The sequence below is a fragment of the Equus caballus genome, chromosome 6, assembly GCF_041296265.1.
Source record: "Equus caballus isolate H_3958 breed thoroughbred chromosome 6, TB-T2T, whole genome shotgun sequence".
Taxonomy (NCBI): Eukaryota; Metazoa; Chordata; class Mammalia; order Perissodactyla; family Equidae; genus Equus; species Equus caballus.
The window spans coordinates 82,086,512-82,110,468 of NC_091689.1; the positions used below are offsets into that span (position 1 = coordinate 82,086,512).

General features: G+C 45.9%; 1 protein-coding gene and 1 long non-coding RNA gene across 12 annotated transcripts in view; both read left to right on the forward strand.

Annotated features, from left to right (window-relative positions):
* Positions 1–23,957, forward strand: part of SCN8A (sodium voltage-gated channel alpha subunit 8) — a 176,351-nt gene that overhangs the window by 142,304 nt on the left and 10,090 nt on the right. For 8 of the 11 annotated variants that reach the window (XM_070271444.1, XM_070271445.1, XM_070271447.1 and 5 more), the window contains 10 exons: positions 600–1,070; positions 1,624–1,741; positions 2,297–2,451; positions 5,670–5,843; positions 11,267–11,389; positions 17,206–17,490; positions 19,281–19,334; positions 19,846–19,983; positions 20,971–21,075; positions 23,653–23,923. In XM_070271444.1, the coding sequence (XP_070127545.1) occupies positions 600–1,070; positions 1,624–1,741; positions 2,297–2,451; positions 5,670–5,843; positions 11,267–11,389; positions 17,206–17,490; positions 19,281–19,334; positions 19,846–19,983; positions 20,971–21,075; positions 23,653–23,923 (1,894 nt within the window). The remainder of the gene's footprint in view (positions 1–599; positions 1,071–1,623; positions 1,742–2,296; positions 2,452–5,669; positions 5,844–11,266; positions 11,390–17,205; positions 17,491–19,280; positions 19,335–19,845; positions 19,984–20,970; positions 21,076–23,652; positions 23,924–23,957) is intronic. The other 3 variants (XM_070271450.1, XM_070271448.1, XM_070271449.1) reach the window with 1 other exon arrangement.
* On the forward strand, positions 6,418–10,727 carry LOC138924820 (uncharacterized). The gene is made up of 2 exons (XR_011440103.1): positions 6,418–6,982; positions 8,544–10,727. It is a non-coding gene; the product is annotated as an uncharacterized lncRNA (long non-coding RNA).

Here is a 23,957-nt window from a genome sequence, read left to right on the forward strand (position 1 = left end):
ACTTTTAGATATATACCACAAAACACAAAAGTTGCCAACACTGTCTTGCTAAAGCTATTTTATTTTGATAAATGCTAGGGAAACTTAAAATAAGATAACATGAAATGTGTTTCAGTTCTACCGTCTTGATTTGTGGTATGAAAGTGCGGCTCTCCAGGCCTGATGGTTTTCTAACACGGTCCTCTTAAGACGTCTACTGCTCACAAGCACATGGCCTCCATGCACTTTTCGATTCTCCCCAATAGTGCATATCCTCCTTTTTGTTTTTATTTTTGGAGAGTTTTCTTCCAAAATGAATACAGCCTTTGCTTTTTCTGATTATAAGAAGAGTAGTATATTTTGGGTACATATATGTGCCTGTAAAACTATAAAAGAATGGAGAAAAGAGGTGCTAAACTCCTTGTACTACAACCAAAATCAAACAAAATGTCTCCCTAGGGACCTGAGCATTTGAAACACTCTGTGGGTCACGCAGAATGCAATGCAAACTCTGAGTCTGTTAGATAAGTCTGTGGGCTTCCAGTTTACATCTAGTTTAGTGGGTAGCTTACCTAATACCATTCCATAGTCACTCTCTTTTCCTAATGCTACTGGTGCAGGTGCTGAACCTATTTCTGGCCTTGCTCCTGAGCTCCTTCAGTGCAGACAATCTGGCAGCCACGGACGATGATGGGGAAATGAACAACCTACAAATCTCAGTCATCCGTATTAAGAAGGGTGTGGCGTGGATCAAACTGAAAGTACGTGCCTTCATGCAGGCCCACTTCAAGCAGCGTGAGGCAGATGAGGTGAAACCTTTGGACGAGCTGTATGAAAAGAAGGCCAACTGCATCGCCAACCACACTGGTGCAGACATCCACCGGAATGGTGACTTCCAGAAGAATGGCAATGGCACCACCAGTGGCATTGGCAGCAGCGTGGAGAAGTACATTATTGATGAGGACCACATGTCCTTCATCAACAATCCCAACCTGACCGTGCGGGTGCCCATTGCTGTAGGCGAGTCTGATTTTGAGAACCTCAACACAGAGGACGTTAGCAGCGAGTCGGATCCTGAAGGCAGCAAAGATGTAAGGTCCCAGCCTGGAAACCAGCCTTGATCCTGTGTGAGAACAAACAGGGCTCTGTCAGCCCCAGGGATTGGTCCGGCTGTGGGCTTGGTAGACAGATTCTAGAATAACCAGTTCACTTGGAGAACCAACACTACCACCCTTTGCCATTCTAGGCCTTCCCTAGACGACCTCGATGCCTGAGATGTTCCTAGATGTATCTCCGTTGCTTCTGGGTCATCTGAGTCAGAGGCTGGAGTGAATCCTCCAGGGCTTCCCTGCCGTTAATCTGTCTGAGGTGCATCCCGGAGACCAGCCTGTAACCACATTTTGTTTAGGGTGGCTCACTGTCATCTATGAGTGGGTTTTAATATTATACTCCATCCTGACAGAGGTTTTGAGGGCCCTGTGAGAATTGCTTGCCCACCATGAGTTGGCTGATGATGAGTTTGTGCTAGGAATTGTAGAGAAGAATTGTAGCTGGTGCATCATCCATACCAGAGGTAGAGCGGCCAGTGGAGAGTGGACGTGTTCCTGCAGAGTGCTTTGATCTCCCTTTTCTGTGTGTGTCTAGAAACTGGATGATACCAGCTCCTCTGAAGGAAGCACCATCGACATCAAACCAGAAGTCGAAGAAGTCCCTGTGGAACAGCCTGAGGAATACTTGGATCCAGACGCCTGCTTCACGGAAGGTGAAGGGGGGCGAGGCGAGGGCATGAGCGTGTGGCACTTGCACTGCTTACAGGTTTCTGCCGCGGTTAGTGGCTGGGTGGGGAAGGAGGGGCTCAGTGGCTGTCTTCCAGAACTTTGTTCCCACCTCATCATTTTGAGGGACATTTATGATTGTTTTCCTTCGTTGAGTCTTACCTATGACATGTTTCTGTTCTCACACTTTTCTTTGTCCATTTTCTCTTGGCATCAGCCCAGAAACTTCCTTTAGGAAGGCCTGTTGTGTCATGGCCATGTCTGCCTCCTGACTACCCTTCTCTCCTCCCTCTCACTGCTTCTTTATAGGACATCTTCCCAACTCCAGAGGGCCTTGCCCTGCTAGCCTTGCAGCATAGCCTCAGCCCTGCGACCCTCTCCATTTCTGAATCAGACATTCTGATTCAGCCTCTGTTCCCCCCGCCGTGTGGTGGGGCAGCACCTGGTGGGGCCTGGGAGATGGCCCACCTCTCCTGGGAGAGAGGGCAGGTCTGGGCGGGGCGTGGTCCCACGGTCTGACCTGCCTCTCCTGCTGGTGCCAGGTTGTGTCCAGCGATTCAAGTGCTGCCAGGTCAACATTGAAGAAGGGCTAGGCAAGTCATGGTGGATCCTGCGGAAAACCTGCTTCCTCATCGTGGAGCACAATTGGTTTGAGACCTTCATCATCTTCATGATCCTGCTCAGCAGTGGCGCCCTGGTGAGATCTAGGGGAGAGTGTGATGAAGGATTGGCTGGGGAAGGGTTTATAGGAACTAGTGAGAAAGGCTGGATGGGGCCAAGCCCAGTTTCTCGAGAACACGGGTTGGCCATGGACCCAAGGATAATGGTGTATTAAAGTGCTTTGGGTTGGTGTTTCGAGCCTTTGGGATTAGAATCCACACTTGTCCATATCCTGATTTTTAGACTCAGTATGACCACTCTCACGCCTAAGACCCCTTTTCATCAGGATTAGAATATGAACTACCAAGTGTCTTCACTGCTTGGTTTGCCAAGCGACTTCCTAAGATGAGCTTCCCTTTTTCACCTGACACCCAGATCTCTTGTTCTTTCCTTTCCAGTTGCCCAAGATAGGCAGGGGGCGGGGTCCCTCCGCCCACTGTCCCCTCTCACCCTGCTGGATTGGGAGAACCTGTGGCACCAGCAGATATTTAGAGTCAGATCTCTGGTGCAAAGGTTATTTATGTTCATATGGTTGTAAGTGCTTATTCATCAGTGGGGCACACCAGGCACTGAACACACAGGCTCTTACCCTGCTAAAACAGATTATCTTGGCATTTGCTTCCATTTTTAGTGAGATTGTAACTGAGAGGATGTGGGCAGGGTCTGGTATGAGGGAGCTGTTTCCTAGTTGGGTAGATTTGAGGACAGCAGGGACTAGAGACACCACACGTTTTTCTTCCTTTAGTTAAAGGAAAGGTGAAGAACGCAGAATTTTGAAATGTTTTTAAAGGAGGTGGGCACATGCGTGTAGATGTGGAATCAAAGCTTAAACCAGAAGCAAAAAATAACAAGAGAGGAACTGGCCTGGTGGCATAGTGGTTAAGTTTGCACACTCGTCTTTAGCAGCCCAGGGTTCGCAGGTTCAGATCCCAGGCGCGGACCTACACACTGCTGGATCTGGAGAACCTGTGGCATCAAGTCATGCTGTGGCAGCGTCCCACATACAAAATAGAAGAAGATTGGCACGGAAGTTAGCTCAGCAACAATCTTCCTTAAGCAAAAGGAGGAAGATTGGCCATAGATGTTAGCTCAAGGCCAATCTTCTTCACCAAAAAAATAAATAATTTTTTTAAGAGGAAGATTGGCAACAGATGGTAGCTCAGGGCCAATCTTCCTCACAAAAAATTAATAATAAAAAATAACAAGGGAGAAACCCCAAATTCAGTGTTAAAGATCCCACCAGTGACTTGAGAAGTTTCACTGACCTGTGAGGGAGGAGAATAAGAGAAGCTGAGACAGGTAAAGAAGAACCCAAGGATGAAGAAGGCCAGGGGAGGTCAGGGGCAGGTTTATTCAGGAAAGCAGGACTCAAGCAGGAGGCAAAAAAGATGGCTTGGTAGCCTTGATGTGAGTGAAGGGGAGCCTGCCTGTCCTGCCTGCCTTCGGGTCATTTATTACATCCATGGGCCTTCACTCGGTGCGTCCCAAGGCGCTGGGGAGGCAGCCAAGATGACAGCCTGGCCTCTGCCCTTGAGAACAGAGAGAATGAGACTCAGGCTAGTGACTGGAGAAAAGTGTTTTATTATTGTCGTCAGTATTACTCTTTAAATCTAGTAAACAAAAACCTAAAATAATGGAGATCGTGCCCCATCCTTTGATTCTTCTCTTTCTCATCTCCACAAAAAAGAATAAAGGCACCAGTGAAGCAAAAGTTTTGAACTTCCTGTACTGCTCACCTTTGGCTGTTTTTATTTATCTTAGGGGAGACGGGATACTTGGCTCGGTACGTGAAGACCCTGTGCATAGTAAGCATGAGACTTAAGAATAGCAAAGTGAAGCTACAGCTAAAATATCCAAGAAAAGACTAGAATGTGGTTCTGCTCAGCCCTCAGAGGGAGAGGATTAGAGTGCCAGTGACGTGAAGATTGGTGTTAGGCAGGTCACGTGTGCTGGGTTATAGAGTGGACTTCTAGAAGTAGAGGTGAGGAGGAACTTGACATGGAAGCTGTTGCTGTTTTCACTGAGCAGAGGATATTTATTTGTACTAAGACCCTGAGAAGGACTGTGGACCCATGAGTTCTGTCCCCACTGCCCAAGGATGACACTAGAGCACCTGATGTCCACGTGCCTCCATTTGGAAGATGAGTCTGCAGGCAGCCCGATTCTCTCCTTCCTCCTGGAAGCATGCAGAACAGTCACCTCCCGTTGCACCTCCTATAACAGGGGACTTTTTTTCCACCTCCGGTTTTTTTTTCACACTTTAGGAATTCCCTCCTCTTAGCACCAAGCTTGTATAGTCCACTGCTCTGCACGCGGGAATGCTCAGACCTTCGTATCAGGGAATTTCCTCATTCAGGAATTCCAGAGAAAGAAAGTAGTACTAAGATCTTCTTGACCTGAGTGTCTCCCAGCCCTGTGACCCTCTCCCTGTATCTGTGATGTCAGGAGCTAAAAGGAGAAAAGATTTTGTCCTATAAACATTCATAGCATGGGCAAGGACATGGAGAAATTGAAACCCTCATGTGCTGCTGGTGGGAATGTAAAATGGAGTGACCACTTTGGAAAACAATTTGGCAGTTCCTCAAAAAATTAAACATAGAGTTACCATATGACCCAGCAATTCCACTGGTAGGGATATACCCTAGAGAAAGGAAAACTCATCCACAAATGTTCATAGCAGCATTATTCGCAATAGCCAAAGATACACAACTGTCCATCAACTGATGAAGGATAAACAAAATGTGGTAAAGCTATAATTGGAGTATTATTCATTAATAAAAAGAAATGAAGTACTGATGTTTGCTGTACCATGGGCCAACTTTATGCTAAATTAAAGAAGCCAGTCACAAAGGACCACGTAGCTTGTGATTCTATTTATGTGAAATGTCCAGAATAGACAAATCTGTAGAGATAGAAAGTAGATTAGTCGTTGCCTAGGGCTGGGGCAGGTAGCGAGGCTAGAGGGTGTGGGCTTTCCTTTCGGATAATGAAAATGTTCTAAAATTGACTGTGGTGCTGGATGTACAACTCTGTACTAAAAGCTATTGAATTGTTCACTTTAAATGGCTGAACTACATGGCATGTGAATTATATGTCAGTAAACTTTTTTTAAAAAGCCTTGTGTAGCCGGGGAGTAAAGTGAAAGAGACGGGAAGCTGGTGACAGGCCGCCACAGGGGAGGCTGCCGGGAGGGCAGGGCTTCTGATGCTCTTGCTTAGCTGTGGGCGCTACAGACAGCTGCTGCCTCTCTTTCAGGCCTTCGAGGACATCTACATCGAGCAGAGAAAGACCATCCGCACCATCCTGGAGTACGCTGACAAAGTCTTCACCTACATCTTCATCCTGGAGATGCTACTCAAGTGGACGGCCTATGGCTTCGTCAAGTTCTTCACCAACGCCTGGTGCTGGCTGGACTTCCTCATTGTGGCTGTACGTGTCCTGCTTTCTACTTCCCGCTCCTTCTAGCAGGAAAGCAAAACCAGGGGGTTTTCTTGCTCTAATGGGTGGAGTTGCATGGGGCCCAGGGTGCAAGACAAGGTGTAGACTTCAGAGCAGCCGATCTTAGCCTTGGGAAGGGGAGCTCTGACGCCCCCGCCTTTGCTCCAGGGACTGACCAGGTGGCTCTGTTCTCTGGCGGTTTGACTTGGAAGATTGAGAGGTTAGGAATGGGAAGTGGAATCGTTGGTGTCAAAGCCGCTGTTCTTAGGCTGGGAACAGGAAGGTTCTTGCCCCAAACCAGCAGGATATGCTCTTTCTCCTTCCAGGAGAGGAGTGAGAGGAGGCAGTGGGTGCTGGTGGGGTGCACGTGGGGGGATCTAGGGGTCTCTCCTGCTGCCATCCCCACGGACGCTTCTATCCAACTCAAGTCTTCATACCAGACTGATGTGAACGGGTCAGTCTGTCAGGGAGTGGGGCAGGTCACACCGAAATACAGTCCCCTTCTTCCCGCATACTGCCATTTGCACAGTGATGATCAAATGTAGGAAATCCTTTTTTCCTCCAGATTCCAAGACCATCTCCAAGGCATGGTGGCCATTGGCTCCCGGGGTCTTTTTCAGGTGGAAGCCGCATCGTCTGTAACTGTTTCTCACCCCACCAGCGCTTGTTCCTCATTGGCTTTTCTCGCCATGGTCATTGTCTCCTATTCTGTGTAATAACTGAAGCTTTTTTATTCCAGCCAAACCAGCATTTGAAAGAAAGGGTGAATAGGAATTTGTGGGACCTGGGCCTGTGGAGAGTTCACTTCCTGCTGAGGGCGGAGAAGGGCCAAGAAGTGCAGTGTTTGGAGGCCGGGCCGGTACCTTGAGTGTATAGGTTTTGTGGGCTGTGGGTGAACTACCTGTGGAGTGCCTCTCGATCCAGAACAGAGCAGTGTGCAAGTCTCCCTCTCAGATGACAGGAGCCCAGCTCTCTGCCCCAGCAGTGATCTCTGCTCTGTAAACGCATTCCTTTCCCAACACGGTGTCTGCAACTTCCGAGGCGGATGACTCCTTCCAGGAGCTGTCACTGTGCTGCCATTTGCGTTCCCCATTTCAGAAAGCAAGCCTTGGAGAGGATGCCTAAATGAGGTGAGGAGTTTGCCCTCTTCCCCAAAGTGAACCCAATAGGGCCTGCCCCAGAGGGCACCAGGGTGAGACCCTTCTAGCCAGAGGCGTTAGCACTCCCTCCTTCAACCATTTCACAGACGGAAACATGAGCGCTGAGAATTAAGGAACGGACTTAGGATAAGGCCCAGAGAACTAAGTGCCCCTGGGCCAGCTCTCTTTCTTGGAGAACAGGGAAGTGCCATCGAGTCTTCATTCCCCTGCAGTTCCTCAGGACCGCTTAGAGTCAGGGAGGACGCCCATGGGAGTCCCAAAGCCCTTCATGGTCTGGACCTTCCCAGAACTCAGACAGATATATCTACCACCGCACTCCCAACGGCTCAGGAAGTGGTGATTTGGAAGAAATCTTCCCCACGTGGCTTTTGCCTCCACTGTCCCCCTAACCTGAACCACTCTCTTCCTCTTCTCTCTGGAGTGAGTGACCGCAGGATTCCGTCAGGTATCTCACATTCCCTTGGTGCCCAGACAAGCTGTGGAAAGCATTAACAGTCCTGCACATCACTGTTTATTTAGCAAACATTGTTATCACTTTGTATACTAGGTGGCAGGGAAATAAAAGCATGAGAGAGGCATGTAGCCAACTGACAATAATCCATAAATCCCTCTAGTTTTGTGGAGTCCTGGATTCTTACATTGCTGTGGGGCCTGACAGTGGATCCTGAGAACACCTCTGTACCAGTTATTGGTGAACAAATATAAATCAAACCCCATTCTCTGTCCCAGAAGCCACGGGAAGTCGCAGGGACAGGCGAGCGTGGTCCTGGCCTGGAGAGCTTACACCAGCTTGCAGGGCCACTCAGGCCTGCTGCCAGGCTTATGGTAATCCAGCGTTCTGGGAACAAGGCTCTCCCAGGACCCTCGCTTCTCTCGACTTCTCTCGGACAGAACCGTGCACTTAGTCTTCACGTATCAAATGTTTATTGAGCACCCACAGCACGCAGAGCCTCCTGCCGGGGGTTGTGGGGGATGCCAAGAGGAGAAGACATGGACGCTTCTCTCTAAGGGCCTGAGAAGATGAGACACATAACCACAGGTACACGTAACCACAGCGTGACACGAGTGTGCGAGTGGGGACAGCCCCAGTCCAGACCGTGAGTTGTGGAGGGAGAATAAGGCTAAGGCTGACACCTGGGCAGCTAGAACTGTCTGAGTTTTCGCTGTCCTTTTGGGTTAAACATCTAGCGCCCTTGGCATTTCAGAACTTCCAGCAGGTGTAATTTTAGGTCCTAGTTTAGCACCATCTCTGAGAGACTCTCTTCCTCCCATTTCCTCCACCATGACTTGGTGTCGGAATCTGTATTCATCACCGTGTTTGTTTCCCTAGTGGGTTTTCATTCTCCCTTGTTGCCCTTAAAGCTGCTAAGAGCACTTTTTAGAATCACGTGGATAATCCAGACAACTTCTAAGGTTAATTCTCTTTATTTATAAGCCACTGAGTTCCCAGAGACAACTTTTTGTTTTGCTCAGGTCCTTGGCTACCCTGGAGATCTTGTCCTGTAAAAGAATTTTGTCATCTTTTCCCCAGGGAAACTTGCCACGTCGTATCAGGAGCTTAGCCAGCATGTCAGTTCCAGGGACGGGAACTTGCAGAGAGTGCTCACCGCATCCTGAATTCATCCTGAAAACATTCTGTTTGAAAGTGTTCAGTTTTCAAGAAGTCTCCCAGTATCTCTCCCTCTCCTTCCGTGCCTGGGGCCATGGATCCTGTGAATTTTGACTTCTCCTCAACTCCTTTTTCTTTTTCAGGTTTGATTCTTTCCTTAAAGAAGACTTTAAGCAAAGTTCTGATTATCTCCAGTGAGTTTAACATGGAGACTGAGAGGATTATAAGAAAGTCCTCAACTGAGGAATAACCCAGACAGGACCCTAACTGTTGCTGTCTTAGGAGAGCTTGGCCAGGTTGAGCAGTTGAGCAGCAGAATATCTCTCAGCAACATTTAGAGCCAACCCCTTGGACTGGCATCCGTACCTCCTCCACCCTTCTCCCCTCTTTAGGCCTATTTGTTATCAGATAAATCACCCCCTACCCCAGAGAGCTGGGGTCTTCTTGCCTTGTAGAGGGCCTGTTGCCACTCGAAGCTTAGTTTTTTGCATCTTTACCTAGCGTAGTTTCATAGGACACAGCTGACTCAGGGGTATTTTGAACTCAGAGACTTGGTTGGGATGGGCTAGCTTCCTTCTGATGCACCTGTTAAGGTCTCACTAAGAACCTGGCAGTTTTAGATTATTTGTGGTTAAGAGTTGGCCGCACTTGGCAACAGTAGGCAAAAGACACCTCCACGCAGATTCTTATTGGTACTGATGGATGGAGGGGAAATGATTGATTGGTGCTACTGTGTTCTAGATAAGGCTTTTGTTGAGGCTCTTGTTTAGGCGGAAATTGAACTCTGAACCATCTATCCTCCAAAGAACATGGGGAGCCTAATAGGGCAGCATTTAATACCAGATTTGCTTTGAGTACTGCCTAGGCCTTCAAGAAGATACCTGCGCTGATGGATTATGAGTCCACGCATAGGTTCACACCCTTTGCTAAAAGTGAAACCTTTGAGCCTGCTCATCCCTGACCCTCGCTAGGTCACTGACCTTCTGCTTCTACCCCCTGCCAGTCCTGCTGCTTAATTATAAATGTCTTCATTTAAAAAAAAAAAAAGTGTTGTACAGTTCAGAGATACAGAATCAAAGAAATAGAGCCCTAAAATAGAGATAGAAAGCAACAAATGAAACTAAGTTGTGGATTGTTTCTTTTTTTCTCCTCTAAATTTGCTTTAAAATATCATCATTTGAGGCTAAGCAGATTGCAGCCACCACTTCCCAAAAGAGGGAATTTAAGAATTGTTGATGGGGACATCTCAACCTCTCCCAGAATGTGTGGTGCAACGTAAGAGAAAGACCACTCCCAGAAAGCCCAAGCCCAAGCATTCTAGGATTTGATCAGCTAAAGGTATTTTCAGGTCTGATGCCCCTTGCAGAGCTCTGGATCTCCCCCAGCTCAGGCCCAGGCAGCTGCAGGTGTAGTTAGTATCCAGGGTTAAGGTAGCATCGTGGTACCTGCTCTGAGACAAAGTGAATTTGTTCTATGAGAAGAGCAGGAAAGCGTTTGACTGTGACTCTAGGCCTGGAGACCTGCAGACTTCTCCCCAGGATGGCAGTGTTTCAACTCTGGACTATTCAGATACTGACAATCCTCTGCTGGGATATTGTCATCTAACCTGCCAGTGGGGGAGCCGATCGGTCCGTGGAGAAAGAGTACTGGCCTGGGAATCAGGATCCTGGCTCCAGAACTGCCGATGTGACACTGAGCAAATTTTTCTTTATAGGTCTCGATTTCTTCATCTATAAAAATTTTAAAAAATTCTTCCAAGAACCCTTTCAGCTATTAGTCTAATGATGAGAGTAATAGAAGATTGTCCTAGAAATAACACACTTGAAGCCAATTCATTTTGGGCTCTTCTGGAGAGAAAGAATGGGAATTATAAGGACAAGTATGCATTCGGTTGTCCAGACCCACCCAAGTTCTCATGGCCGTGAAGGAGTCTGGGTTATCATTAGAAATGAGAGAGAGGAGAATTACTTAAGTGACTTCTCATGGAGCCAAAATTCTGTGAAGAATTTCCTCATTGGGTTCTTTTCTTCTTGGGAACTGCAGTGTCAACTGTACTTACTGAATATGTTTCCTCTGTTAATATAACTCATCAAACCCTCAAACAAATGGTTTCTTGTCAACCAGGAGTAAGAGAGCTTGTCCCTGTTGGAAATCCATGGTGAATGAGCTGAGGAGGGGGCCGCTTGTGTGGAGTGTGTGTATTTATCTGTATTCTTTTCCATAGGTACCATTAAATTTGTCTGGCTTAATTTAATGGGAACTTCTGGGACCTGCAGAGACTATAAAGGGCGAGGGTAAGGTTTTTGTCATCTGTTCAGGCTCCTCTCCTTCCAAAGGAACTTCCTCATTCTCTCCCTCTCCCTCCAGCCTCTTCCCTTTTCCAACTTGTATGTATGTTCTGCCACCTTCTCCTGGTTTTCTCTTCCCTTTGTGTTTTTTCTTCTGCCTCTCTCACCACCTTTCCTTCCAGGTCATTTGAGTCCAAGTTGAAGTAGGCAGCTGGTGGTTCCCACTTCCTCTACCCGGGGGGGGCCCATCTGTATCATCAGTGCTAGGGGCTTTATTCTAACACTCTGGAACCTCTGTTTTCTTTTTTTGTTTTGTTTCCTTTTTTGTTTTTGTTTTTCTCTTCTGTTTCCGTGTAGGTCTCTTTAGTCAGCCTTATAGCTAATGCCCTGGGCTACTCGGAACTAGGTGCCATAAAGTCCCTTAGGACCCTAAGAGCTTTGAGACCCTTAAGAGCATTATCACGATTTGAAGGGATGAGGGTAAGATACTAAGAGCAGCTGATCCTTCTGCATGCCAGTGGAAACTGTTTAAGCACGCTAGAACTGATCACATGGTGGAGAGATCATTCCAACACGAACTGTGTGATGCAGCTGCTGATCTGATCCTCCGCTCTCTGCCCCGCACCTGCCCGTGCGAAGGGGCGTTGCGTTAAGCTGCCTCATCACATTAATATTGGCCCCACCCCCAACAACATGCCATCGCAGAACATGTGAACATTGGCTATTCTCATTTGGCCTGGCTTACCTGTCGCACTTGGGGCGGCTTTCTGGGCTGTTGATTTAATAGGGAGAATCACCAGGTGCAAAGAAGGGGAATTGTACCCCGCAGACCCACTGAAAAGCAGACGCCGCAGGCAGGGAGAGTGCTGCGTAGAGGCATCAGCCAGGTGGGGACTGTGGCCTTGGAGTCACTGAGAAAGTGGCTGAGAAGGGGCTTGAGACGTTGATGGCAGCCCTAGACTCGGGGATGGAGCAGAATTTGGCATAACCCTGGGGAAAGAAATGCTTGTCTTTCTATCTGATTCCTCTTATTGCACCTTGTTGTTCTCAGCCCAGTCCCCTAAGGACTGGCAGCCTCTGTCTGATAGCAAAGCTTTCCTCCTCACCCCCCACCCCTCTGCCCACGCTATATGGTCCCCTGTCCTAATATGGTCAAAATAACAACCAGGTACGATGCTAAATGACTATCAGCTAGTTCTCTCGAAATTTCTCAACACCTGCTATTCCTGCTTTGGTGATACGCCACTTAAACCAAAGGTGCAGGTGCTGTCACCTGCCAACTTAGAAATAAGGCTCCCTCCATTGGTGCCTTTTTGCTGTCTCTCTTGTTTTAAATAATTGTGCATGTGTGCACAGGTGCGTGCACACACACACTAAAAAGTCAATTTCCTAAAATCAAGTGGACAACTGGCTTTTGGTGGTAATAGTTGTCTTATGGTAATCAGAGAGGTCTGTTATACTTAACGAGACCAAGAAAACTCATTTCAATTCAGATGTTGAATACATGCAGGAGAGCAAACCAGAGGATATGTCTTTAAATGTGCAAATCTCAGCATGTAGGAATGAAAATTAAACCGTTGCAGTAGTCCACACGCACGAAGCAAGACTAATTGGAGAAACTAGAAACCAGGACAGTGCTGCTTCCTGCACGCCTCTTCTGTGAGTCCGGCCTCTAGTCCATGAAGCCACCCACAGTCGTACAGAAAGATGAATATTTCACTGGAACTTGGGAATTTTATTTTAGTATTTTAGTTTATTCAAACAAATGCGTTTTGCAATAAATTTGTGTTTCTTCTGTAGCACAGTCACGGTTTGGTTTACTAAATATTAGCTTTCTGCACCCCCTAAAACCATCTACAGGACGGTCAGGTCCACAGCAACATAAACTTATTTTAATTTAAAAAACAAAACAAACTTTGGGCTTCTAGGCCTTTCTCCCACAGAGAAGAGAGATTGCAGAATGTGTGCAGTAAGGTCATTGTTAGACTCAGGCTAAATTTAGGGATTAAAGAGTATATTGCGGAGGACTCCGTGTTTTAGGCAGCCATGGTATCATTGAAAATAGGATTAAAATGGCTTTCCTCCTCCCCCACCTTCACTTCTTTTCAGAAGAGGTTAAATTTTTTTATAAATCATACCTGTTTTGTTATGGAGTTGATAATCATTTTAGTGACTGACAAACTGAGGACTGGAGGAAGTCCATTGAAGACAATACTCGCAGCGTCGTACCCGAGCTCGGTAGCCCTGATCCTCCACGTCCCCAGCAGTGATCCTGGATCTCCTAAAACCAGACTGGTGATACCTGAAGAAAGCTCAAGGAAAAATGCCCAACCGACACTTGCCACTGACTCTCTCCATCTGGGTGCTCCTTCCTGCCAGCCCCACCCCTGCGGCAGAAGTAGCCCTCAGTGACCAGCTGATGCCAGCTGGCTCACGAGGAAGTTATGTGCATAATCTGGTCATCGGATCCCTTTTGGGGGCCACAGCTCTTCCCTTTAGCTCCTCCTCTTTTCCTTGCCTTTCAGGAACTCTCAGTGTCCACTCCTCAAAAACCCGTACTTGTAACTTTCAAGTAGTTAAGAGGCCAGAGGTCCCAAATGGCTGGTCAGAACAGTAGGAATTTTTATTGAAAAAGCATTAGAAAGTGAAACCTCTACATCAGCTGTTTTTTTTATGGGCAAGAACAAGTTTGAACCCAAAGCTGGGATTTCAAACAATAAAGGTTCGGTAAGGGAAACGGCTATAGCAGTGTCAGCTCACTTGGTTACGCCAGTCAGCCAACAGTGCTGACCAGAACGGCGTGAGTAGGTGAGGAGGGCTGGGGAGCCATTCCTGTCCTGGTTTCCCAGGCTTTGTGTGGAATAATGACTGCAGGAGGAAAAGAGTGAATTTGCCTAAGCTTATAGTAAGTTCCCCAATCATAAACAGAATTAGGCACAGACATTTTATTTGTGTTATTTTTCTATGGGGACATGCATTTTTTATTCTTGTGTATGCCAACCCTTGAGAGATTACCCTTAGAATATTTTAAATAAGAAATCTTCACAAACTGAATACCATCGATGCAGATGGGCTCAACTGTCACTGTGCTACTCCAGTTACAGGCTCAGACCTCTGCTGAGAGGGAACGTGTGGCCCTAGCCTGTCCTGGGACACTGCCTTCAGTCTCCTCCTCTCATCCTCAAACCAAAGGCCAGAAAATTGAAGCACTCATGCTCTTGGCAAAGGAATACTTAGTGTAGTTCTTTGCTTTTCTCTCCTCCATAGTAATCTTCATTTACAGATTTCGCTGTGCTATTAAACTTTTGAGGGGATATAATAGGAATGCTATGAAACATGCATGCATTTTTGTTGATTGTCAGTACATGGTCGTCCGTTAAAGCCATGTTCCCTCTGCCAGATTTTTAAAGCTATTTGACAGGTTTTATAGTGTTTAATGAGCAACAGTAATGTTCTAGGCATTATGGAGAAGATAAAAATGCTGTTAGAATTAGTATCCATTGGAATTTTCTCATCAATTAAATGACATTTGTATCAATCACTGAGTATAAACTTATGCTGAAAAAAGTAACTTTTTATAGATTGCTAGAACCTAGCTTTAAGTCATATTTCTACACCTAGTGTTTAAGAATAATGAATTTCATCATAATTAAAGGCAATGTAGAGTAGTACCCTGAGTGTTATTAGAGAACAGGAGAGGAGATCCCGTTTATTAAGTAACTATCTATGGAAACTTGAATCATCATTTATAATATATCTGTAGTGTGAGCGCTCAGAATAAAAAAGCCCTTTGGTTGCTGAGAATAGCAGCACAATGACAATTCTATATGGAGCACAGTTAAATAATTAATGTTTAACATATTGCAGCTTATCAGCTAATGTTCACAGCAAGGAAGAATTATTAGTAAATTTCATCAGCTGTTTACTGTTTTATTCATAAAATAGGATAAGAAGTTTTTCTTTGGTTATGATTAATAAATGAAAGGACATTTATATCTTATAAGTACATTGGCTTTCATAGGATTTTTGTGTCATACGTATCAGAGAACAAGCTCAGTAAATACTTTTGTGTGTTGATTCCATTGATCAGATCTGTGAGTACAAAAGTACAAGGAGATCACTTAGTCAATTAGCTAATTATTCTTCCCTGCTGGGCATATTACCCCGCATCTAACTCTAACACACAGACACGATGTAGGACAGGTTAGACTGGCTTAAGGTCGTCAGAAGAGCTCCTAGAGGAGGTAGATTCTGAACTGAGATAAAGAACATTTCTGGGTCTCACATCCTCTTGTAGACTTGCGATGATGTAACAGAACGTCGTGACCTTTCACCTAAGCTCTGCTACCAAATGCAGTCCCAGAGACTTGAGCTTGAGAATCTACTCTCTTATCATTTAAGAAATGATTATTCTTCTTGTGGATCATCCTCCCTTTGCCTGTTCTTCTGCACATTTCATTGCTTTCTGGTGCTCCCACCAAAGGGTGAGCAACCGTAGAATGAGGAGGTAAAATTCAGATCTGATCACCTGACAAATCTGGTAATATAAATAAATAAATATGAATATCATTCTGCAAAATAACATCGGGGAGTTTTCAGATTTCAGATATTCTGGCTTTCCTTGCTCAAAGTAATGAACAATCAAAGAATAATGATTTTATACTAGTGACAGAGCTGTTTGATCTATAAGAGATTTCTTGGTCTAAGAATTAAGAAATAACTGCCTCTCAATCTAAAGACCTTCATATGGGAATTGGAGAAACACAAAACCAATATTTCAGTCTAAGGAAGAGTGACTCCTTAGCAGAATATCATTGCCTTTTTTATACAGGACAGAACAGACAGCTCTTCCCAGCCACATGTTCCAATGAGTGACATTGCAATCTAGGGCAAAAACAGAAGATAAGACCTGAACCCAGGTCGGGCTCGAATCAGAGCCCACAGCTGTCCCCTGGCATTCCCTCCATGGCACAGCTCCTTCAGCCCTTTCCGCGCTGTGCTAGTTGGCAACCTGCTCTGTCTTCCCTACAATGGAAAACTGACATGGACATGGTGTTGTCACTTCCTAACAAAACTTAGAAGACTTCATTTATATCCAGTGTCTTTATTTTGATTCCATTAATCCTCCTAGGGTACTAGGGAAAGGAAGAAACATTCTTCCCATTTTAGGGTCACCTTTCTGACCTTAGCAGTCCCACTAAGACACCAGCAAGTGAGACTCAGGGCAGAGATGAACGTCAGCCTTGTTTTCTAGCCTGCCACCTGAAATGCTATTTTTGTGAGCAGGTGGAACTCCTCTAGTGAAACCGCTGCTACAGTGGAAGTGTTGTCTTCCACTCTCACCTAGAGTGTGAAGCGAAATCAGAGTTACAGACAACCCCAGAAACTTTGGTTCCTGATGGATTTTGTTTCCTTGCTTTTTTTTAATTCCTGAATTTACCATAGCCAGTGATTTTTAACAATATGCCAATTTTTGGTTTCAAGAGCAGTGATCTAACCCAAAACTCTACAGAAAACTTAAGTCTTTGCTCTTCGTAATACGTTGTGAAGAGTTAAGTCAAGCCCTTGACTGAGCAGAGACGTCAGCGTTAGCCAAGCAGGGGGCGACTCTGAGATTTAGAAGCCTACAAAGTCAGGAAAAAAGGCTGAAGAAGAGGAATGAACCTTGTGTGAAAAACACATCTGTTCAGATTTTATTTTATCCTATTTGGTAGAGGGAATATAGCTTTTTTTTTTTTCTTGAGCCTGCAAAATATGCATGCTCAGCTATTGCCTGAAACAAAATAACTGGCCTTGCATAGTCATAAAAGAGACTTTATGTATTGTTGACTGATTCACTGCTAACCCCGAAGGGTGGTTCTCTGTGGTTTTGAACAGTCATGCCTTGTTTTGCAGAGGGGGAATGTCTGTTGAAAGGTAACTAGTGAGCTTGAACTCTCTCAGATTTTCCCACGGCGGCGTACTTTGTGAGTTGGCGAAGAGGGAGACTGGACTAAGAAATAATTTTTTTGGTCCAGGTTGGTGCCTAGGAGAGAACACCTAGGTCAACTTGGGCAGGGGGATTTGTGTTGGAGGAAATAAATACATAATTTATTAGAATTCCTCAAAAATGTCTCATAGATTTAGAAAATGTTGGTCCTACTTGTGGATCTGTCCAGTTACCCTAATTCCAAAGGGACCATAATGTTTCTGTAGTCAGAACAAGCCATACAATGTCATTCCCCTCCTGGAAATCAAAAGAGTGTGCTAGCCCATAGCTCCTCCCGACACTCAGCAACCTCCCCCTTCCAATGCAGGTGGTGGTGAATGCCTTGGTGGGCGCCATCCCCTCCATCATGAATGTGCTGCTGGTGTGTCTCATCTTCTGGCTGATTTTCAGCATCATGGGAGTTAACCTGTTTGCGGGAAAGTACCACTACTGCTTTAACGAGACTTCTGAAATCCGATTTGAAATTGAGATTGTCAACAATAAAACTGATTGTGAAAAGCTCATGGAGGGGAACAATACGGAAATCAGATGGAAGAATGTGAAGATCAACTTCGACAACGTCGGGGCCGGCTATCTGGCGCTTCTTCAAGTGGTGAGTATGGTTATCCTTTCAGTTCTGTGAAACTCAGATGGCTAGCAGAAATCTCATTTGGCTCCTTCTCAACCCTGCTTCCAGAATCAGGATTACTCTTCATAGACTGCAGCAAACGACGTCATTTCCCAGACCAGTTCCTGGGAGACACCTTTCCCGAGTACTCTGGTTTCTCCAAGACCTCACTCAAAGGGCATCTTTCACTGTGCTCAGAAGCAGTGTTCTGCTCAGCAACAAATAAAGATTCCTGCAGCATAATAAAGTCGCAGAGAGGTCACCTTGTCTGTCTAGGACAGATTTTCTAGTTAAAGAGGAAGAAAAAAATGAAGAAGATAAGTGCATAGACCAAAATAGATATAGATGATGGCAATTTTGATGGAGCAGGACAGTCCTACATGACAGCTATACTAACGTTAACTGAAGAGAAGAACATGGCAGTGCTGTGATGCCACCTCTTATATAAGTCAGCTCAACCCCAGAGAAAGGTCTCGAATGCGTCACAGTAAGGAAGGATTTATTTTAATCATGTAGCATTCCATCATGCCTGGTTTCCTTTTCCTCTCCCACTTTTTTGGAGTGTTTGACAAGACTATGATGCATTGGGAACTCCTAGGCTTTGCAATCAGACAGATGTACGGTTGAGCCACACTCATGTTTATTGGATACATAAGTTTGGACAAATTACTCAGCCTCCCTGAGTCTGTTTCTTCATCTATTAAATGTGGATAATATTATCTTGGTGTGGCTGATAAGAGGATTCATGATAATTTATTAAAATTTCTTAGCGCAATTCCTGGCACATAGCAGTGCTTAATTCATGGTATTTGCTGTTATGTATTTTTGTTACTATTGCAACTATGCCTCCATCATATAGTTGTTGGGAGTATTAAATGCAATAAGGCAGGTGAAGCTCTCAACTCGACGGCACATGTAGTAAGTACTAACCGTTACCTAGTAGTAGGAGGCATGTTAATGGAATGAACAGTGGTTTATCCCACTCCAAGGCTCTTGTGTTGTTCTATCCCAGTTCAAGAAACTGGGGTACACAAATCGAATCTGAATTGGCACAGCTCCCAGAGACCAGTGCACATCAACCAGCCAGTCAAACCTTGTCTTCAGAGTCCCACCACCGGCAGGGCCTTGGACGGCACTCCTAGGGCCATCAGATGAATGAAGAACTGCCCATCCCCTGAGAAAACTTAGACTCGGGTGGAGTAAATAGAACGTAAATAAAACATGGAGACTATTAAATTGGTTTCCCATATTTGTATCCAAAATCAGGCCAGGGAAGGGGCTGCCTAGGATGAAGCCAGTTATTGCCACCACCATAGGCTCAACATGTATATTAAAAGGGGAAACGTTCTGACTTTTTAATACAGCTATGAATTTTTCAGACCCCCGTTGCTTGTTTAACACCTTTTTAAAAAACGACTCCTCAATGGATGGTTAAGTTCTAAGTACCCTCGCTAGATTCCCACCACTCATAAATATGGCTTTGTCCTAGCTTAAGTAACCTTCCCAGACCCATTTCAAGACCCTTTGTAAAAGTATTGATTCAATTACCATTGTCAACATGTTTCTCTGCCAAACTTTGATGTTATTTTCAGGGACTTAGACAAAGCTCCCTTGGGATCCTTATTAACAAACAGAGAATTCCATGTCCATGTGAGGCTGCACCCGAGCTCCCTGTCTTGTGTTCTCACTGATCCTAAGCCTGGCTTTGGGACCCCTGCGTAGACTCCCGCCCACCCCCCGACAGGCACAGTCTAACGACTGACTCTGTTTGCCAGGCAACCTTCAAAGGCTGGATGGACATCATGTACGCAGCCGTAGATTCCCGAAAGGTAAGGAATACCTGGTGAAGCCACAACCTTCTCAGATAGCCAGAGAGCAGGCAGCGTGGTGGGGCTCATTGAGAGAGAGAGGCTAGAACATTTGTTGCTGCTTTTATTGATTGTAGGTCACCCCCTTCCTCTCAGTGAGTCCTCACTCTCTTATGCTGGCTCCAGATGAGTAGCTTGTTGATTTTAGCCTGGCCCCAGTGGAGCCGTCTGTGCCTCAGCACTGCTTTGAAATAAGTGTGGCTCCTAGCAGACAGCCCTCCCGCCCCCTCGCCTTATGGTTTGCATTTTCTCCACATGGAGAAGTCCACATGGCAGGAATAGTGCCTTCTTAGGGCAGGACCTGCCAATGTGGTGAAGGGGAGAGGCAAAGAGAATCTAGGGCTCCCCCACCCCAGCTTGTTCAGCAGCTTAAGTGGTCGGTTATGGCTGAGGGCCCTGGCATGTCAGAATCACCCATCTGATCTCCACGCTAGATGCTGACTCTCTTCCTTCTTCTCCGGTTCTTTCACAGCCTGATGAGCAGCCTAAGTATGAGGACAACATCTACATGTACATCTATTTTGTCATCTTCATCATCTTCGGCTCCTTCTTCACCCTGAACCTGTTCATTGGTGTCATCATTGATAACTTCAATCAACAAAAGAAAAAGATAGGTCTCCTCCCCTCCTTGCCAGTGGCTGGAGATCAGTCCAGATGAGAGGCACTCCCATCCCTGTCTCTAGAGAGAGAACACCTCTCTTTCTCTGAAATTCATGTTATCACCTCACTGTGGCACTGTCCCCACTGTACCTTAGCCCCAACCAACTCTTTCTTTTGGGGGCTGGATTTTGCAGTGTGTGGTTTACCACAGTTACAAGCCATCTTATTGAGGCCTTTTGCTGGTTTTGGCCTCCCACCAGAGGGAGGTAGGGTCAGAGAGGGTCTAGGGACAGGATTGAAAAGGAAAGAAGCAGATGAATAGCTGTAGTGAGAAGCAGAAATTGTCTAGACTTCTACTTATCCATTTCGGTCCCCGGGCACCACTAGCAAATTGGGACTCGAGACACCATCCTTGGAAAGTTCACTGGCTTACTTGTCCCAGATGGTTAACAATTTTTCCAAAGCAAATTGAAAAGATTACTCTTGTCATTCATCTTATAAATCAAGTCTGTCCCAATAAACTCCAAGGAAATCCTCAAACTTTCTTGTACCAGGATTTCCAAATTTTTAATATTGTCAGAAATAAATGGGCCATTAGCCACGAGTTGAAAATCTTTTTATTTAAAAAAATTTTTTTTTCTAGAATTTATCAGGAAAGCAGGCCAAAAAAAATTTAGGAACCAGTGGGCTGTGACTATCTTCAGAGTCATTGCTCAAGTTTAACCCTTTCCTGGGGGTGTGGAATTGGATAGTCCGTTTCCTTTCTTCCTAGCGACTAGCAGATCTCAGAAATCCCAAGCGAAAACAAAGGCAGGTATCTGTGAATTCGAATAGTTGTTCCAGGTCTCTGTCACTCTGGGACAACTGTTAGCCCAACTGAGCTCTGGAAAGGAGGGGGCGTAAGCCTCCCTCAGGCCTCAGTGTTGAGCCTTAGGTCCCAGACCCGCGGCACGTGAGAGCCAGTTGTAATTGCCCATCTTCTTTTTCCCTCCTTTACTTTGGAGGTCAGGACATCTTCATGACTGAAGAACAGAAGAAGTACTACAATGCCATGAAAAAGCTGGGCTCAAAGAAACCGCAGAAACCCATCCCCCGCCCCCTGGTGAGTGCACTGTGCAGGCGGAGGGCGGAGGAAGACCCCATGTGGGAAAAGACGCTGGTAGGGTTCCTGGGAGGAAGAATAGGGTAGGTGATAAACTGCCTGTGCCCTCGAATCCTCTCCTACCCACCCCCTCTGAAAGGCCCGAGGAAGGCCACAGTAGAGCAGGGAGCGCTTTTCCATTTGTGCTCCATCTTTCCCCTGAGCCTTCCCTGGGCAGCCGCAGAGAACTGGCACGTTAACCACCTTGCTCTGGCCCTGGTAGGGAGACGTTTCAAGAGACCACTAGAAACGAACACGGGAAAATGAAAACAGAAGCTGACCTCTTTCCTCCCAGTGAGAGGGAGATTTGGTCATTATTTTCCCAGCTTTCTACCCAACCAGGAAGTCTTTGCAAGGAGGTGCCGGAGGCTAAAGTAATGCTTCCAGCTATTTGGGGGAGCAGAAGAGGGTGACACTAGGAGAGGCTGCCGCCCCAATTTCCTCTCTTGAACTGAGCCTTTTGTAAAGCAGATTTGGGGGCTGGGATGCTGCTTCCCCTCTGTGTGTGGCTGTCCTCTTGCTTCAGAGAGGAGGTGCTCTGCTCCTGAAGCCACAACCCAGCTGGATGGGACCTAACCCCCAAAGCCAGGCTCGAAGTTCCTTATTCTGTGACTTTCACTTAAAGTCACTTTTTATTTTAAAAAACCAGCAGAACTGTCAAAATAAAAGCTCACCTGGCAACCTAATTTGTAAAAATAAAAATAGAGCTAACTACCTTGTTTGGATCAAGAGGGGGAGTCCCAGAGCATTTTCCCTCTTCATCCCCTGCCTTGTTCCCGCCTGCCCCTCACCACCTTCTGAGAGGAAGGAGACCCTGGGGCTTTGAAAACCACTGAGTTAAAGGAGCCCTGAAAATAAGCACCAGCTCAGGGGCCTAGGTACGTAAAAAAAATCAGGGAGATCTTAAGAAAGAGAATGCTTTTTGTATTTCCTCGATATTAGCGTTTCCATTTTGTGGTATAAATAGGACTAAAAGAAATGGAAGAAGGTTAATGTTTCTAAAGTTCTGTTCAGTACTTTGCACGTGGCAACCTGAGTGCCTTTTCTTCCACACTCAAATATGAAAGCTTGGTGCCGAGGAAACATTAATAAAGAGTGATCAGTCCTCATTCAGCAAGTATTTATAGATTTCCTACTGCGTACCAGGCACTAGGCATAAGGAGATGAACGAAATTTAGACACTGCTGTCATGGAGCTTACAACATAGTGGGGGATATAGACCATAAATAAGTAAGCATGGGTGTTAACCAGACTTACTGTGGTGCTCATTTTGCAGTATATACAAATATTGAATCATTGTATTGTACACCTGAAACTAATATAATGTTATATGTCAGTTATATCTCAATTTTTAAAAAGTAAGCAAACAGCTTTATAAATGTGGAATGTTGTGAGAAGAAATTAACTGGAGGGCCATGACAGAGAATGATGGAGGCTTGAGGTGGGGGATCTGCTTCAACAGGGTAGTCAAAGAAAGCTTCAGTAAGGAGGGTCTTGTTGAGTGAACGAGAAGGAGCCAGAATGCTGGGGAAAGAGATCCAGGAAAAGCGAACGAGGCCCTACAAGCAGGAAACAGTAGTGTGGGCAGCTGCGGTGAGCTAGAGGGCACGAGAAGAGCAGCAGCAAACTGTGAACAGCATTCTTCAGCCAGGCCAACAGCAGGAATCTTATTGCAAGCCCAGTGACAAACTATTGAAAGGTTTAAGTAGGAGAATGATGCGATCTGGTTATGTTTTTAAATAATCACACTTGCTACTGTGTGGAGACTGCCTGGATGAGGGCAGGAGAGGAAGCAGGGAGACCAATTTGGAAACTCTTCTAGAAATCCAGATGAAAGATGATGCTGGCTTAGGCTAGAGGAATGAAATGAAATGGATGAATTCAAGTTAAATTTTGGGGGTGAGAATCGACGGGACCTGCAATGGATCAGATGGGGGTGAGGGAGGGGAAAGAGACAAGGATGACCCTCAGATTGCTGGCTTAGAAACTGGATGAATGATTGAGAGAAGAGAGGAACCAGCTGCGTGAGGGGCAGGGGGAAGGACTTAGTTCTGCTTTGGACTTGTTAACCTTGACATGCTTATGAGTCATCAGCGAGAGATGTCAGGTAAGCAACACAGGAGTTCAGAGGGCAGCTCTGGGCTGGAGAAGAAAAATCTTGAGAAACGTAAGTACATAGATAGTATGTAAGCAATAGGAACAGATGAGCTCTCCTAGGGAGAAAGAAGGGGTTAAGTAAGAGAAGAAATGGCCAGCAAATGAGACTAAAAGGGAGCAGCTGGAGAGGTAGAAAGACATCCAGAAATGGTTGGTATCATAGACACAAAAGACAAGGGTGGCAATTTTAGCAGACTCTTGATGAGGCAGTGTTGATGTTGGTCTCTATCCGTGCTCCTGACATCCTGATGCAGCAGCAGGATGGAGCCGGCCGGTATTACAGAGGTGACAGCAGAGAGTGCTTTGCTTAACAGGATGGCGGCTTCCACAGCCTGCTTGGAAAGGCTTTCATGAGTCCTTTTGTATCTTTCCACCCCCCAGAACAAAATCCAAGGCATCATCTTTGATTTTGTCACTCAACAAGCCTTTGACATTGTTATCATGATGCTCATCTGCCTTAACATGGTGACGATGATGGTGGAGACAGACACTCAGAGCAAGCAGATGGAGAACATCCTCTACTGGATCAACCTGGTCTTCGTCATCTTCTTCACCTGCGAGTGCGTGCTCAAGATGTTCGCCCTGAGGCACTACTACTTCACCATCGGCTGGAACATCTTCGACTTCGTGGTGGTCATCCTCTCCATCGTGGGTGAGCAGGGCAGGCGGGCGAGGGCGAGAGGGAC